The sequence below is a fragment of the Sciurus vulgaris genome, assembly GCF_902686455.1.
Source record: "Sciurus vulgaris genome assembly, chromosome: 16".
NCBI classification, from domain to species: Eukaryota; Metazoa; Chordata; class Mammalia; order Rodentia; family Sciuridae; genus Sciurus; species Sciurus vulgaris.
The window spans coordinates 19,253,163-19,268,012 of NC_136477.1; the positions used below are offsets into that span (position 1 = coordinate 19,253,163).

A 14,850-nucleotide genomic window follows, 5' to 3' on the forward strand; every position below is an offset into this window, starting at 1 on the left:
GGCTTTTCCATTAAATTTTTGCCATTTGATCTTGAGCAAACCACTTTTTTCCCTATGGAGCCCAATTTGCTCCTTGGTAAAATTAGAAGATTGGGTTAAAGAAGCTCCTGCATTCTGATTCTGCCCTGTGCACATACGTAGTGTCCTTGAGTACCATTTTTATGGAATTACCTTATCTTGAAAAGGATTCAGTAAGTAGATCGTTATTGCTTTTTTTCTGTTAATTAGTGGTTAAAATCAGGGCTTATATGGTGTCTCTTACAGGTGGTAATGGGTCGTTTGCCTACTCTCTTTATCAGAGTGTATTAGTTTTCCAGTCCAAGAACTTGGGCTTTATTATTTCACATTAAATTCCCTATTGGGAGTGGAAAGACCTACTTCCTATATAAATACAGTTGCTTAGTGTTTTGTTTTAAAGCTAGCATCAGCAAGTATATTGTGTTTCTGCCATGTTAAAAACTTTTCATAGATCTTACCTTGGTCCTCACACCTACAGGTGGAGTGGATTCTGAAGTTATCTCCATAATTCCTTCTGTTCTCCTCTTGTGCTCAGACCTTTAAGTGACCTCCAAGCTTATCTGCATGCTTGAGCATCTGACTGACATGGTGTCTTGGGCCCTCACCTCTTGTGTGGGAATTGAACTTCTTCACTTCAACTCCCAGATTCTCTCTTCCAGCACTCTATCTCTTAAGCCTGAAACTCTGAGGCCTCTCTTGGCCCAATGACCAGATGCCGACCCCATCGCTATCTCCTTTTAGGTTGACTACATTTCTGTTCCATATTGAATGATATAGTATGGAGTACGTGCTCCTTTGTGACTGTCTAGCTTCATTTTCCTGCTTCTTGCTTCTTGTCTTTTGTCAGATTCATAGTTTGCAATCATTTATTTATGGATAAGACGATTGAGGCAGGATATGTGAGATTTGAAGGTAACATGAACTTGCAATTCTAGTTATTGCCTTAGTCTTTCTTCTCCTTTTTTTGGGGGGGGGCGGGGTACTAGTGGGGAACGTCTAGCTAGACAGACTAGAACTAAAAAATAATTTGGGACTAAGGAACAAGCATGATTTTCTCTTTTTGTTGATTTGTTTGTGGTACTGCGGATACAACCCAGGGCCTCACACATGCTTGGCAAGTGCTCTACCACGAGTTACAACCCCAACCTTTTTTTCTTTTAAGAGACCGGGTCTTGCTAAGTTGTCCAGGTTGGCGTTGAACTTGTAATCCTCCTGCCTTAACCTCCCAAGTAGCTGAAACTGCAGGTGTACATCACCACACCTGGTCATCCGTTGGATTCTTTTCAGTTGTAGATGGACATAGTACCTTCGTTTTATTTATTTATTCTTATGTGATGCTGAGACTCAAACCCAGTGCCTCATATGTGCTAGGCAAGCACTCTACCTCTGAGCTACAACCCAAGCCCAATCCCTTGGATTCTTGGTAGAGTATTTCGTAATGTCCTATGATAGTACAAGATAATGGCTTAGAGGCTAAACAACAGAAATCAGCTTTTTTCAAAATAGAGTATGGTCTATTATTATATTGTAACTTCTCCCCCCGCCCCCTTGGGAATTTGTTTAATGAATTACTTGATCTCTTGAGTTCAAAGCCAGGGCATCTAGTCTTGGTGGGACATGCCATTATATCCCAGCTTCTTGGGAGGCTGGGGCAAGAGTATTGCAACTTTAAGATCTTCCTCAGCAACTTAGCAAAACTGTCTCAAAATAAAAAATAAAAAGGACCAGGCGCCGTGGTGCATGCTTTGTAATCCCTGCAGCTTGGGAGGTTGAGGCAGGAGGATCTTTAGTTCAAAGCCACCCTTAGCAACAGTGAGGGTCTAAGAAACTCAATGAGACTCTGTCTCTAAATAAAATACAAAACAGGGCTGGGGATGTGGCTCAGTTGTTGAGTGCTCCTGAGTTCAATCCCCTGTACCCTGTAAATAAAGAGTAAAAAGGGATGGGGAGATAGCTCAGTGATAGAGCTCCTCTGGGTTCAAGCCCTAATACTGTGAGGGGAAAAAAAAAATTTAAAAAGCCCAGAACAGCAAAGGACCATACTGCATTAAATGGGGCAGCAGGCTCTGGTGGGTGGGAAAAACTCCAAGTCACAAATTGTCAGAAATCCTCAGTTCCAAAGGTCAGAGGAAGACAAACTGTCCTCAGTGTATTCACATGGTCCCTATGAGATCAGCAGGCCAGAAAGCAGGGCTGGTGCAGAAGGAGCGGCCCAGCTCAGGCAGGGAATCAAGGGCAGGGGGGTGGATAGGAGTAAAAGCACAAAGAGTTTGTTTTGTAATTAGGCAAGGGTCCAATCACACAAGTGTTATATAATTGGAATATTATATTCCAGATCCCTGATCACTGATGTTTTTAAAAGAACCCTTTTTTAATCTCTTCCACAATGCAGAGCTACCAGCAGAGTTTTCTTGTGGCTTTGGGGACCCCAGTCAAGTCAGTTTTCAAGTGAATTTGATGAGTTGCTATGACAGCAAACCCACTCTTCCTCTGAGAAGTGGATGCCTTAATCTTATTACATTAAGATTTTTTTTTTTCTTTTTTGAGTGAAATTTTAAGCAATTTCCTGGAATCACTATTCTTCAGAGGTTATAGCTGGAGATTGGCAAATGAGTCTTGCTTATTTTTAAAACAGTTTTTTGAGTGGGTGAATGTGGAAGGGTAGGCATATTATCAGATAAGTGAATGTGTGGGTACATGTGTATCTATACCAGTGAAAGCTGAAATAATTACTATCCTCAGTGCCCAGATTGGCAGCATACCGTATTTTAAATTGCAGGTCTAAACAGAGTGCTAGTTAACAGGAAATTATATTAACAGTGGCATTTGATTGTATAGAAAGCAGCAGGTTCCTTCCTTTCTCTTTCTCATTGCCATTTATTTCCTTCCTTTCTTCCTGCCTTCCTTCCTTCCACACCTGGTAAATACATGTAGCACCCAACTGCTTTAGAAGAAAGGGAGATTGGGGAAAAGATAGGTTTTGTCATGAATGCTGGGGACTTGCTGTGATGTCACCGCAAGCTCTGTGTGATTGTAGGTGGTGTTAGCGCTCCAGGAGCGAGAGGGGGGAGAACAGTGGAAGAGACGATGTCGCTCTCAGACAAGCAGCCAGCCTCTCTCACGGCCGCTTACAGCCAGCTCTGTAAGGGCAATCCTGCAGAGTGCCAAATGGACTCCCCAAAAGAAATTGGTCAAGCCGGATTTGAGTGGCAGAGGACAGAGGGCAAACTGAATGAAATCGGGCTGAATGTCAGCATGGACGGGCAGCTGAAAGACAGGCTTGTGAAGAATGCCAGCTTCCTGGAGCAGAATAAGCTCTGCTTTTTTGAGGGGAAGCTAGACAAAGACCTCGGCATTGAAGTACAGGACAAGGAGTATCAAGCAACCTTGGGTCACCTTGAGAGCAGGTATGTGATTTCAGAAACCTGCCATGCCTTGGAGGGGAACTCGGTACATCAGAAGACAGCTGAGTTCCATTTGGGACTCATAGAGGGGCCAGACAAAAACAAAGCCACTTCAGTTAAGGGAAAGGTGGTAGGGAAGAATGAACTAGAGACCAAGAACCAGCAAGATCTTGATTTTCCTGGGGCTGCTGGCATCCCCGCCCAGTATGGTAAGGAGCAGGAAACCAGTGTTTGGAACCCCAACTTTCATCCAGTGACTCAGAGTGCTCAGGGCTCAAAGGAAACAACTCCAGGAAAGGAGAATGGCTTCATCCCTGCCTGCCCAGTCATTGGGGTGATGAATGATAACTCTGGGCAGCTTAAATGTGAGTCTCCACTACTGGTGGCTGTCACTCACCCAGCCCCCACTATTGAGCATTCACCCACTGCTATTCCACCAATCACTATGGTGGAGTTCACCCAGGAATATTTGAGTGCAGGCTCTATCAGAGACCAGAATAAGGAGTTAGAGAAATTGAATTCTACTGAGGAGGGGGCTGTGCTCGACCAAGCCCCCCAGCAGAAAAAGGCAATGCGCCGGGCCCTGTCTGAATGCTCTCATCTTTCAGTTCCCCCAGCTGTCAATCTCACAGATAAGTACCCTGAACTCCCTGCCAAAGAAGAACTTCCTTCTGGCCTGCTGCCCCCCACCAGTAGCCCAATGCCAAGCCCAACACCCAGGAAGCTGGGAGCTTCTGCCATAAGGCGCTCCATGACAGTGGCTGAGGAACAGACAGCCAGCTGCAAATTGAGTCCTGGGGAAGTACCCATTCTGTCTACTGAAGAAATACCTCCTTTCATCTGTGAGGAACCATTAGCCAAGAAGAGAGAAGAATTGACCCACTTCAGCAACAGCAGCAGCAGCATCTCTGGGAAAAATGAATTTAGCACTGCTGGGTTGTATCTCCTTAATAAACTGGAGCAGATTCCTGAAGGAAGCAGCAAGGAAAAAGGACAGGAAGATATTAGTGAAATAAGAGTTGATTCATGCTCCCTAGCTTGCCAGGAAAGTGAGAAACAGCCAGGACAGACGACTCTGGCAGGGAAGAAAGAAATTGAGGTCACTGCAACCCAGAGCACTCCATCGTTGCTGTGTGAAGAGACCCCACGTGATGGTATGTTTCTAAATTTTGCTTCAATTGGGAACAAGCCGACAGTAAGGAAGGAACCAGAGTGATAGATTACCAGCAGGAGCTGTAGGCAGCTTCTTATACTGGAGTCTGACTGCCTGGGGAAAGCTTAATTCCCTCACTTTGGAAGCTCGCTGGAAGGGAGGCGAGAATGAGAACAAAGTGAATCTGGTTGGGTCAAGCCTAATGTCTCCTGGGTGACAGATAAAGTATGGATGAGGACGTGGGCTGACTGGATTAGCAGTGGATGAGGTCAGGAGCAGTGGGCATAAAATTTAGAGCCCCTTCCTTGACCTCATTTCACCCTGCCTACCCCATCCCCCATCCTCCCACCCCTCAGCTCCTGTTGGTTTGAACCAAATGATTCCTGAGCTCTAAACCATCCAGTCACAACTGATTGATTTTCTTGCTTAAAAATCTATCACTTTGTGTGGATTCACATGGGTTTATCAGCACTAACCTCCTCTCATTAAGTTGCAGAGTCTGGATAGAAGCTCTGTTTTGTGTTTTACTTTTGTCCAAGCTGAAAAAGAGCCCTTTAGAACTGGCTATTTAATATTCTTTTCCAGTTCTTCATGTTTGACCCAATGTTACTGCTAATTTTCTCTGTATGTGTTTTGGGAGGTTTTGTGGGGAGAAGAAAAAAGAAAGGGAAAGTAGAGAGAGGAGACTTGCAACCTAATAAATAGCTAAGTGTTGCCGTCTTTGTGACTGCCTTCTGTGTCTCTCTTCCTGGCCCTTTTTTCCTCTCCCCCTGCCCGACCCCCCATCCTGTGCTCTTATTGTTAGTGGTCTGAAAAAGCTTGTTTTTTTCCAAGTCTAGTTTGAGTACAGAGGACCATGATTCACAAGCTTGTTAATGGGGATTTAAAACATGTATTTTGTTTGTTTAAAAAAGAATAGTCTATTCCTGGGACCTGTATATCTATTCTCTTCAATACATTTTTATGACTTTTTTTCTCTGAAAATTAGAAATGTGCTTCCCTAGGGAAGTTTTAAGCAAAATTAGACCCTTGAAGATAGGTTTGTTTCTTTTTAATGGAGATTAGTGGAGAAGCTTTGTACTTCTTCTGTGGTCTCTTATAACTCCAGGATCGTAAGAATTCAGGTCCCTTATGTGATCCCATGATTCCAGCTGTGGCACAACTGTAAACTCCTTGTGAACAGGATTCTGTCATCTTTTTCTTGATCCCCAGCTACTCAGTTTGATGCCATGTACTCTCTAGGTGGTAATGAATGAAGACTTATGTTTCAGAACAGGTTCATTCCAGTTCATATTAGCAGAAGTTCATGCTGATAGAAAAAAATTCCAAATGACTGACAAATTCACTGATCCATTCACTTGATGTTTGCTGACTCTGCTGAACATTATGTAGATAAAATACATAAAGATTTGTTCATTCAACATGCCTACCATATGCCAGTCATTATCTAGGAACTCAAAAATGTTATCAATAACGTAAAATCTAGGGGTAGAGGGGTAGAGGATTGAGAGAGTTGTGAATTATGGAACCTTTTGAAGGAGGTGGCATTTGAGCTGGGCTTGGAAAACTAGGGTGTCTGACAATGTAGAGGAAAGCCTTCCAGGCAGAAGAGCTCATATAAGCCAAGGTGTGAAACCCAGACAGCTCATGGTAGGTAAAGAACAATGACTAGTCTCAGTGGGACCCTCTTTTAAGGATTATTTGACTAAAAAAAAACAGAAACACACTTAGAGCAACTCATTCATGAAAAGTATCTATTGACAGGTTGCACAGGAATCTTGAGGAATCCAATTGCAGGAAGTATATCCAGGCGGTAGCTATCATCTGTCTCTCTCTTGGGATCTCTACTTCTCCCTCCACTTGTGCTCCATTCTTTCCCCGTCTAAACTGTTTTCTTCTCTGTCATCTCCTACTTTTTGCTTTCTTTGTGATGCTGTTCTGCCCAGGACAGAATAATTATTGGACTGCCATTGTTTGGGCTGTAGCTAGCTTGTGCTGCTCTGTATCAGAGACCCAAGATGGCTTGACTGCAGTTTCTACATCTTAGTTCATATTAGAGAGCGAGCAGGGAAATACCTCTATCTATTGACCCAGCTTGGCCTGGTGCACTGTGTATCAGGTATCATAGTCTTCTTAACTATTCTTAGCCAATTAAACCCACTTACACCATTCACATGGAGGCTTCTCTACAGAAGAGAATGTGGGCTGAGCAAACACTCCAAAACAATCTACAGATGTGGGAAGAAATAATGGGAGAAAAGTCTAGAAAGTTATTTGGTATTCAGTCTTGCCAAGTTTCAAATTCCCCACTGAGAAGTTTAATTTTTACTACTCTGTTCAAAAACTATGGTAACTGCCTATGACAACAAATAAAGTAGCCCAAGGTCACCTTTTGGAAGACTTACCTGTTCCCAGTAGATAAGAGGAACTGGAAGAGGTAAAAATAACTGGAATTGGAAACTGGATGTAGATGTGGCAGGGGAGATATATGAGTCAGAATTATTGCTGTGATTTCGAGCCTAGTTTTTCCTTCACGAAGTAGTACAAGTTTTAGAAAGATAACAGAAGAGAACATCCTGTTAATGAGTTCTGATCCAGACATTCATTTGTGCAACTCTGGTGACATTCAGCAGATTCCTCTACCCATTGACTGCTATGCATATCCCTGAGATAAGGGAGAAGGGTCTCTATGAGGGAGGCAGAAGTTTCTCCTTACATGTAGGAACATGTATATGTACAGCTGCATTTCTTTTGTTGTCATTGGTATTAAGGATTGAACCCAGGGGTGTTTAACCACTGAGCCACATCCCCAGCCTGTTTTTAATATTTCATTTAGAGACAGGATCTCACTGAGTTGCTAAGTGCCTTGCTAAATTGCTGGGGCTGGGTTTGAACTCTCAGTTCTCCTACCTCAGCCTCCTAAGCCACTGGGATTACAGGTGTGCACCACTGCACCCAGCAGACAGCTCCATTTCTATATCATCGGCATCAAACTTCATGAAGTGTTCATTCTGTTTAGTGAAAAATCCTGTGCCTTCTGAAAATATTTATGGTGATCTGGAGCCAATGGCAACAAGTCCTACATTTAAGAAGTTCTTCCTTCAGCAGGCTATAAAACAAAAGCATTACCAAACTTGCACAGTGGTTGGGTTTGCCTTTTTTTTTCTTTTTCTTTTTCTTTCTTTTTTTTTTTTTTTTTAAACCTTTTTGGTACTAGAAATTGAACCCCAGGGGTGCTTAACCACTGAGCCACATCTAGCCCTTTCTCTTCTTTATTTTGAGAAATGGTCTCAATAATTTGTTTAGCACCTCCCTAAATTGCTGAGGCTGACCGTGAATTTAATCCCCCTGCTTCAGCCTCCCAAATGGTGGGATCACAGGCATACACCCCCAGTGCCTGGCTGTTTTTTGGACGTGGGATCTTATTACATTGCCCAGGCTATCCTTGAACTCCCAATCCTTCTGCTTCAGCCTCCTGAATTGCTGGGATTACAGGCATTCACTACCTCACCCAGCTCTGGGGGGTTTTGGTTTTTTTGGTCTTCCCTTCATATTTTTAAAACTTAAATTCAAGTTTTGACTAAAAATACATATGGTTCAAACATTATAAAGTACAAAAAGCTCCACATTAAAAAACCTCCTACCAATACAAGATGATATCAACTCACTTTTTCCTACCCCTCCAAGTAAATACAACCAAATGCTCTGGGAATAATTTAACAGGATTCCATGAAGGAATCTGAAAGGTGGAAAGAAGGCAGACTGCATAGGGATCTCAGGACTTGATTAACAGTAGTGTGCTGGGGATTGAACCCAGAGGTACTCTACCACTGATACACCCCCAACCCTTTTTATTTTTTATTTTAAGACACAGTCTTACTAAGTTACCAAAGCTGCCTCAAATCTGAGATCCTCCTGCCTTAGCCTCATGAGGACATTTCTTTTTAGTCTGCTATATAGTCCTGACTAGGCACTGGAAAGGCCTGAAATTACCAACAAACAGACGAGGAAAAAAAGGAAGGGAGGGAGGGAGGCAGAAGAAAAAATAAAGCCTGCTTTCTCTTGCAAAAGAACTAGGAAAGGACCCAGCAAAGACCTACTGGCAAACCCCATTTCCCTACCCACATCCAGTTTAGGCTCATTTGGTCTGTAGAACAGTGTCAGGGAGCATATGAGGACCTACCAGTTGTGTCTTCACATTCGGCAGGAGCTGTAGACCTGACCCACCCACATTGGCAGGAGTTACAGGAAGGCCCATTCCCTGCCCATCACCAGGTCACTGCACCATCAGTACCTATAAACCTGGTGTCTTGCAGCCCTCTGTTGGCAGAAGGATACCTTGGTAGGTTTCCTCTATCTCCTTTCCCCTAGCAGCAGAAAACTTTAGCCCAGATAGGTACTTTCCACCCTCAGCAACCCTGTGAGATCAAACTTCCCACCCAAGCACTCGGAGAACAGATTAGGAGAAGCTATCTTCATTCTATGTCTGTGATACCACCGGTTATCGGTGATGAGTTCTGCTTCCTCAAATGTTGAAGTTTAAACATTAGAGAAGCACGCCAAGGCAAGCATACAGAGCCGGTTTTATTTAAAGGTAGTAACACAGGCTTCTCCTGGGAGGGAAAAGGAGGTCATGACTGGTATTTTGGTATCCTGAGAAGTGAGAGCACCCTGCATCCTTTATAGACAAAAGTTTCCTTTGTTCTCCTTCTCTCCCCCTTATCTTCCTCCTTTCTATGACTAGGCCCAGGAGATGCTGGTGGGATGGCCAAAAGGTGGGAAGCAGATGGGCAGGGGGAAGGGCCAAATGGAGTGATCCAGGCAGGTAACAGCCTGGGAGACATTAATTAGCAATTACCTGTCTGCAGCCTTTTGGGAGGGTAATATAGGCAGGTAATCTTGACGATAAAAGGACTCTAGAGACATTGACATTCCAATCTCCCAGGGATGGTCTTCAACTTCCCCAATCCCAATTGACCTCCGTTTTCTTGATTGGACCAGATCACCTTTCTTTCCTAACTCCCTGTCAGCTTGCCTCAGCAATTTAGACCTATTTCAAAAAAGGCTGAGGATGTAGCTCAGTAGTAAAGCACACCAGGTTGAGTCCTCAGTACTGTAAAAATAATAGCAACAATAGTAACAGCTTTGTAAACTAAAGACAAAGAGAACAATTTTAAAAACCAGGGAGAAGTGATGTGGTACCTGTAGGGGAATAGCAATTTAAATGACCATATTTCTTTTTTAACCAGAAACTATAGAGGGCAAAGGAAGTGTTTAACAGGTGCTAAAAGAATTGTCAACTGCAAATTCCATGTCTGGTAAAACTATCTGGGAATGAACAGGAGATAAAGCCATTCTTAGATCAAGGAAAACTAAACGTGTTTGTTGCTAGTAGACATACCCTAAAAAGAATACCAAAAGGAAGGACAACACAGAGGCTTAGAATTTTGGAAATGAACAGTGGGATGAGTAAAACAAGGGGTAAATATAATGGACTATCCCCATGATGAATTTTTAAAGTTCTGTTTGATGATTGAAGCAAAACTTACAACACCTTCTGATGTTACTCAGTATATATAAAGCAATATTTGAAAACATTAAAAACAGAATTCTAAAAATTGTTCAAGTAGCCCACTGGAATGCTAGAAAAGAGAAGAAGAATGATAAACAGAGGGGGTATGGTTAAATAATAAAATGTCACACTTAAAGTCCTATGATATTAATAATTTAAATACAAATAGTCTGAATACTACAATTAAAAGACAGATTAGAAGAGTAGACTTTTAAAAAGTAACCCAAGTATATGTTATCTACAAGAAATACATGTCAAAAATAAGAACACAGGTAGGTTGAAAGTAAAAATGTGCACCAGGTGCAGTGGTGCTCGCCTGTAATCCCACAGCTCCGGAGGCTGAGGCAGAAGGATCATGAGTTCAAAGCCAGCCTCAGCAAAAGTGAGGCACTAAGCAACTCAGTGAGACCCTGTCTCCTAATAAAATACAAAAGAGGGCTGGGGATGTAACTCAGTGGTCAAGTGCCCCTGAGTTCAGTCCCCAGCAACCCCCAAAAAAGAACATAGGTAGATTGAAGGTAAAATGTGTGCTGGGCACTGTGGTCTTGGGAGGCTGAAGCAGGAGGATCAAAGGTTCAAAGCCAGCCTCAGCAATTTAGTGAGGCTGGAAGCAATCTAGTGAGACCCTGTCTCAAAATAAAAAATAAAAAGGGCTGAGGATGTAGCTTAGTGGTTAAGTGCCCTTGGGTTCAATCCCTGGTATCAAAATAAAAAGTAAAAAATGTGGAAAATATATACATATATATTGAACCTAGGAGCACTTAACAGCCACATTCTCAGCCTTTTTTATTTTTTATTTTGAGACAGGGTCTCGGTTGTTTAGGGCCTCACTAAGTTGCTAAGGCTGGCTTTGAACTCACAATCTTCCTGCCTCCGCCTCCTAAGAAGCCGGGATTATAGGTATGTGTGACTGTGCCTGGCTAATTTTTTTTTTTTTTTAAAGCATAAGTAGTTATATTAATATCAATGTAAATGTCAGAGAAAAGAATAAGGAATCAGTCTGCTAAGCTGACATAGCAGTTCTGAATGTTTACATACCAAAGAAACATTCAAAATCCACAATATAAAAGTTGATAGCCTTTAAAGGAGAAATAGACAAAACCAGAGAGTCATATTTGGGGACTTGAACATCCCACCCTAAGCAGTTTATAGATATCTTACACAGAGCATCAGTAAAGATATAGAAGAATTTAACAGTGTCATCAAACAACAGGATCTAATTGACATTTGTAAAAATTCCACCCAACAGCAACAGAATGTGTATTCTTTTTAACAGTCCTTAGAACATTCACCAAGATGGATCTTGGCTCATAAAATAAACCTCAACGAGTTAAAAAAAAAGTCAACAGGGATGTTGCTCAGTGGCAGAATGCATGCTTAGCATGTGCAAGACCCTGGATTCTATTGTCAGTAAAAAAAAAAAAACTAAATTAAACTTATACAGAATATTCTTTGACCATAATAGAATCAAATTAGAAACCAATAACAGAAAGACCAGAAGAAAATCTTTAAACACTTGGAAATTAAATAATACACTTCTAAATAACTCATAAGTCAAAGAGGAACTTCCAAAGGAAATTTTAGAAATAGAGTGAACTAAATGAAAATACAACATATCAAAATTTGTGGAATGCAGCTGCAGCTGTGCTGAGAGGGAAAATTATGCTTACATTAGAAAAGAGAAAAGGTCTCAAATCAAGAACCTACGTTGCTACCTCAAGAAACTAGAAAAAGGGCTGGGGAGATAGCTCAGTTGGTAGAGTGCTTGCTTTGCAAGCACAAGGCCCTGGGTTTGATCCCTAGTACCACAAAAAAAAAAAAAAAAAAAAAAAAAAAAAAAAACTAGAAAAAGCCTGGTGCGTGGCATATGCCTATAATCCCAGCTATTCAGAAGGCAGAGGTAGGAGGATCCCAAGTTCAGGGCCAGCCCTGGCAATTTAGGAATACCCTGTCTCAAAATTAAAAGGGCTGGAGATTTCTCTTAGTGTATAGAACCTGGGTTCAGTCCCAAGGAGTCGGGAGAAGAAAAAGAGGAAGGAAGAAAAGTAAACAGGCAGGGAGGGAGGAAATAAATATAAAGCAAACAGAAATCAGTAACATTGTAAATAAGAAAATAGAGGAAATCAACTAAACCAAAAACTTATTCTTTAAAATATCAGTGAAGTTGATGAATCTTTGACAGAACTGACAGATTAAAAAAAGAAAAAGCACAATCACCAGTAACAGAAATGAAATTGGGATCACTGAAGCTATTAAACTAATAATGAAATTCAGCATCCCAGAAGAAATATGGACCATTTCCTTGAAAACCATAAATTACTCAGATGCGAACAAGATGAAATAGATAAGCTGGGTAACCATTAAAGATACCAAATTTGTAATTTAAAAGTTTCCAGAAGGCTAGGAGTATACAGATCAGTGGTAGAGCACTTCTGTGATAAGTCCCTGGGTTCCAGCCCTGGCAAAACACCAACACACACACACACACACACACAATAGAGCTCCTATAAAAGAAATCCTTGGCCCAGATGGTTTCTCTGGAGAATTTTAACATACACTTAAAGAATATTTAACAACAAATTTTCAGTTTTCTAGAAAATAAGAGAGGGAACACTTCCTAATTCATTTTATGAGGTCAGTATAAAACCAAAGACCACAAAAAGTAAAGCTATGTATTTAACACTAATACCTCTCATGAACTTAGCAGTAAGAATTTCTAATACTAGCAGATCACACCAGCAATACAGGAGCAGAATTATGTACACCAACCAAATGAGATTCATTCTAGATTTGCAAAAATGTTTTCAATAATTAAAATAACAAAAATAACCCACTGTATCATAAGAAAAATCATAAACACAGCAAAAGCATTTGACATAATATAACCTTATTCATACTAAAACTCTCATCAAACTAGAAATGAGTAGGAACTTAATCAACTTGATAAAGAACATCTACAGGAAACCTACATAAGTCAGACATCATGGTGCATGCCCATTGCTCCAGCTGCTCTGAAGGCTGAATCAAGAGCATTGCTTGAGCCCAGGAGTTTGGGACCAGTCTGGGGCAACAGTAAAATGTGATCTCATTTGTGGGGGGCCGGGGGGGGGGGGGGAGAAGAAACCACAACAACAAAAACCACAGCTAACTTAATACTTAAGGTGAAAGATGTCATGCTTTTCCTCTAAGTATGGGAGCAAAGCAAGGATATCTCCTCTCACCACTCTTATTCAGCATAGTCCTAGAAGTTAGTATAGTGATAGCATAATAGTTGCCAAAGATTTAGGGACTGGAAAGGGAAGGATGGATGTGACGATAAAGGGGTAAAGTGAGGAGCCCTTGTGATGGAAGAGCTTGTTGTTAGTGGTCATGTGAAATTTCACATAAAATTGCATAGAACTACAACAAGTGAGTGCATATAAAACTGGAAAAATCTGAATGAGCTCTGTGAAGTATATGAATTTGTTTTCTCATTTTGATGATGTACTATAGTTATGCAAGGCATTAACAGTGGGGAAGACCAAGTATAGGGTACACAGCACCTCCCTGTACTGCCTTTGTAACTTCCTCAGAAACTTAATTATTTCTTAAAGCAAAAAGTTTTAAGCCTCCTAACCTCCCCAGTTTCATGTCCTGTCCTACCTACCCCATCCCCAAACCCTTTAGGTTGCTTCTGTTTTGTTTCATAATGGTCCTTCTGAAGATTCTTTTAAAATACACATACGAATGTATTTGTAATAGTAAATTTTCCCCATCTCTTTTCTAGACAGATAGTGTTATACTTTCTGTTGTGTGCCTTGTTGTGGGTTTTTTTTTTCCGCATAATAGGAGCAGTCTATATCAATCATAAAAGAATATTTTCTTGCTTTGTTTTTTCAGATCTATAATACTTTAAGCAGTTTTCTATTAATGTACTTAAAAAGGTTGTTTTAGTTCTTTGCTTTTAGAAGCAATTCTCTTGGTAAAACACCTAGCATGCTTGTCACTTTGCAGGTATGTGAATATCTCCCTAAGATAAACTTCTAGAAATTGAATTTCGGGATCAGAATTTACCACGTAATTTTCAGAGCCACTGCCGGACTGCCCTGCAGTGAGTCCCATGAATTCATATACCTACCAACAACATATTTCCTAATCTTGTCCCCCAGCAGTTATTATTGAATTTTAGGACTTTTTTTTGACAGTATTAGATTAAAATGGCATTTCAGTGTGGTTTTAATTTTTCTCTTACCACAACTAAGAGAAACTTCATATTTCATATTTCAAAAGATACTTATCTATAGTTTTTTGTTTTTTTTTTTTTAATTGAGATTGAACCTAGGGGTGCTTAACCACTGAGCCATATCTTTAGCACTTCTTATTTTTTATTTTGAGACAGTCTTGCCAAATTACTTAGGGCCTCACAAAGTTGCTGAGACTGGCCTGGAACTTGCAGTCCTCCTGCCTCAGCCTCTTGAGTTGCTAGAATTAAAGGCGTGTGCCACTGCACCTGGCTCGTGTTCATTTTTTTTTTGGTGCTGGGGATTGAACTCAGGGCCTTGTGCTTGCAAGGCAAGCACTCTACCGACTGAGCTATCTCCCCAGCCCTCATATTCTTTTGATCATTTTTTTCTCATGGCTATTGGTCTTTGTTAGATTAGCACTAGTATACTATTGATTAGCACTAGTTATTTATATAATAAGCTGTCTGTCTTTGATATAAG

At 41.1% G+C, this 14,850-nt stretch overlaps 1 protein-coding gene across 16 annotated transcripts in view; it reads left to right on the plus strand.

Annotated features, from left to right (window-relative positions):
- MAP4 (microtubule associated protein 4) overlaps nt 1-14,850 on the plus strand; it is a 178,164-nt gene that overhangs the window by 140,340 nt on the left and 22,974 nt on the right. For 8 of the 16 annotated variants that reach the window (XM_079116675.1, XM_079116672.1, XM_079116669.1 and 5 more), the window contains one exon: nt 3,056-4,576. The exons of the other annotated variants lie outside the window; for them this stretch is intronic. In XM_079116675.1, the coding sequence (XP_078972801.1) occupies nt 3,056-4,576 (1,521 nt within the window). The remainder of the gene's footprint in view (nt 1-3,055; nt 4,577-14,850) is intronic. 16 annotated transcript variants of the gene reach the window in all.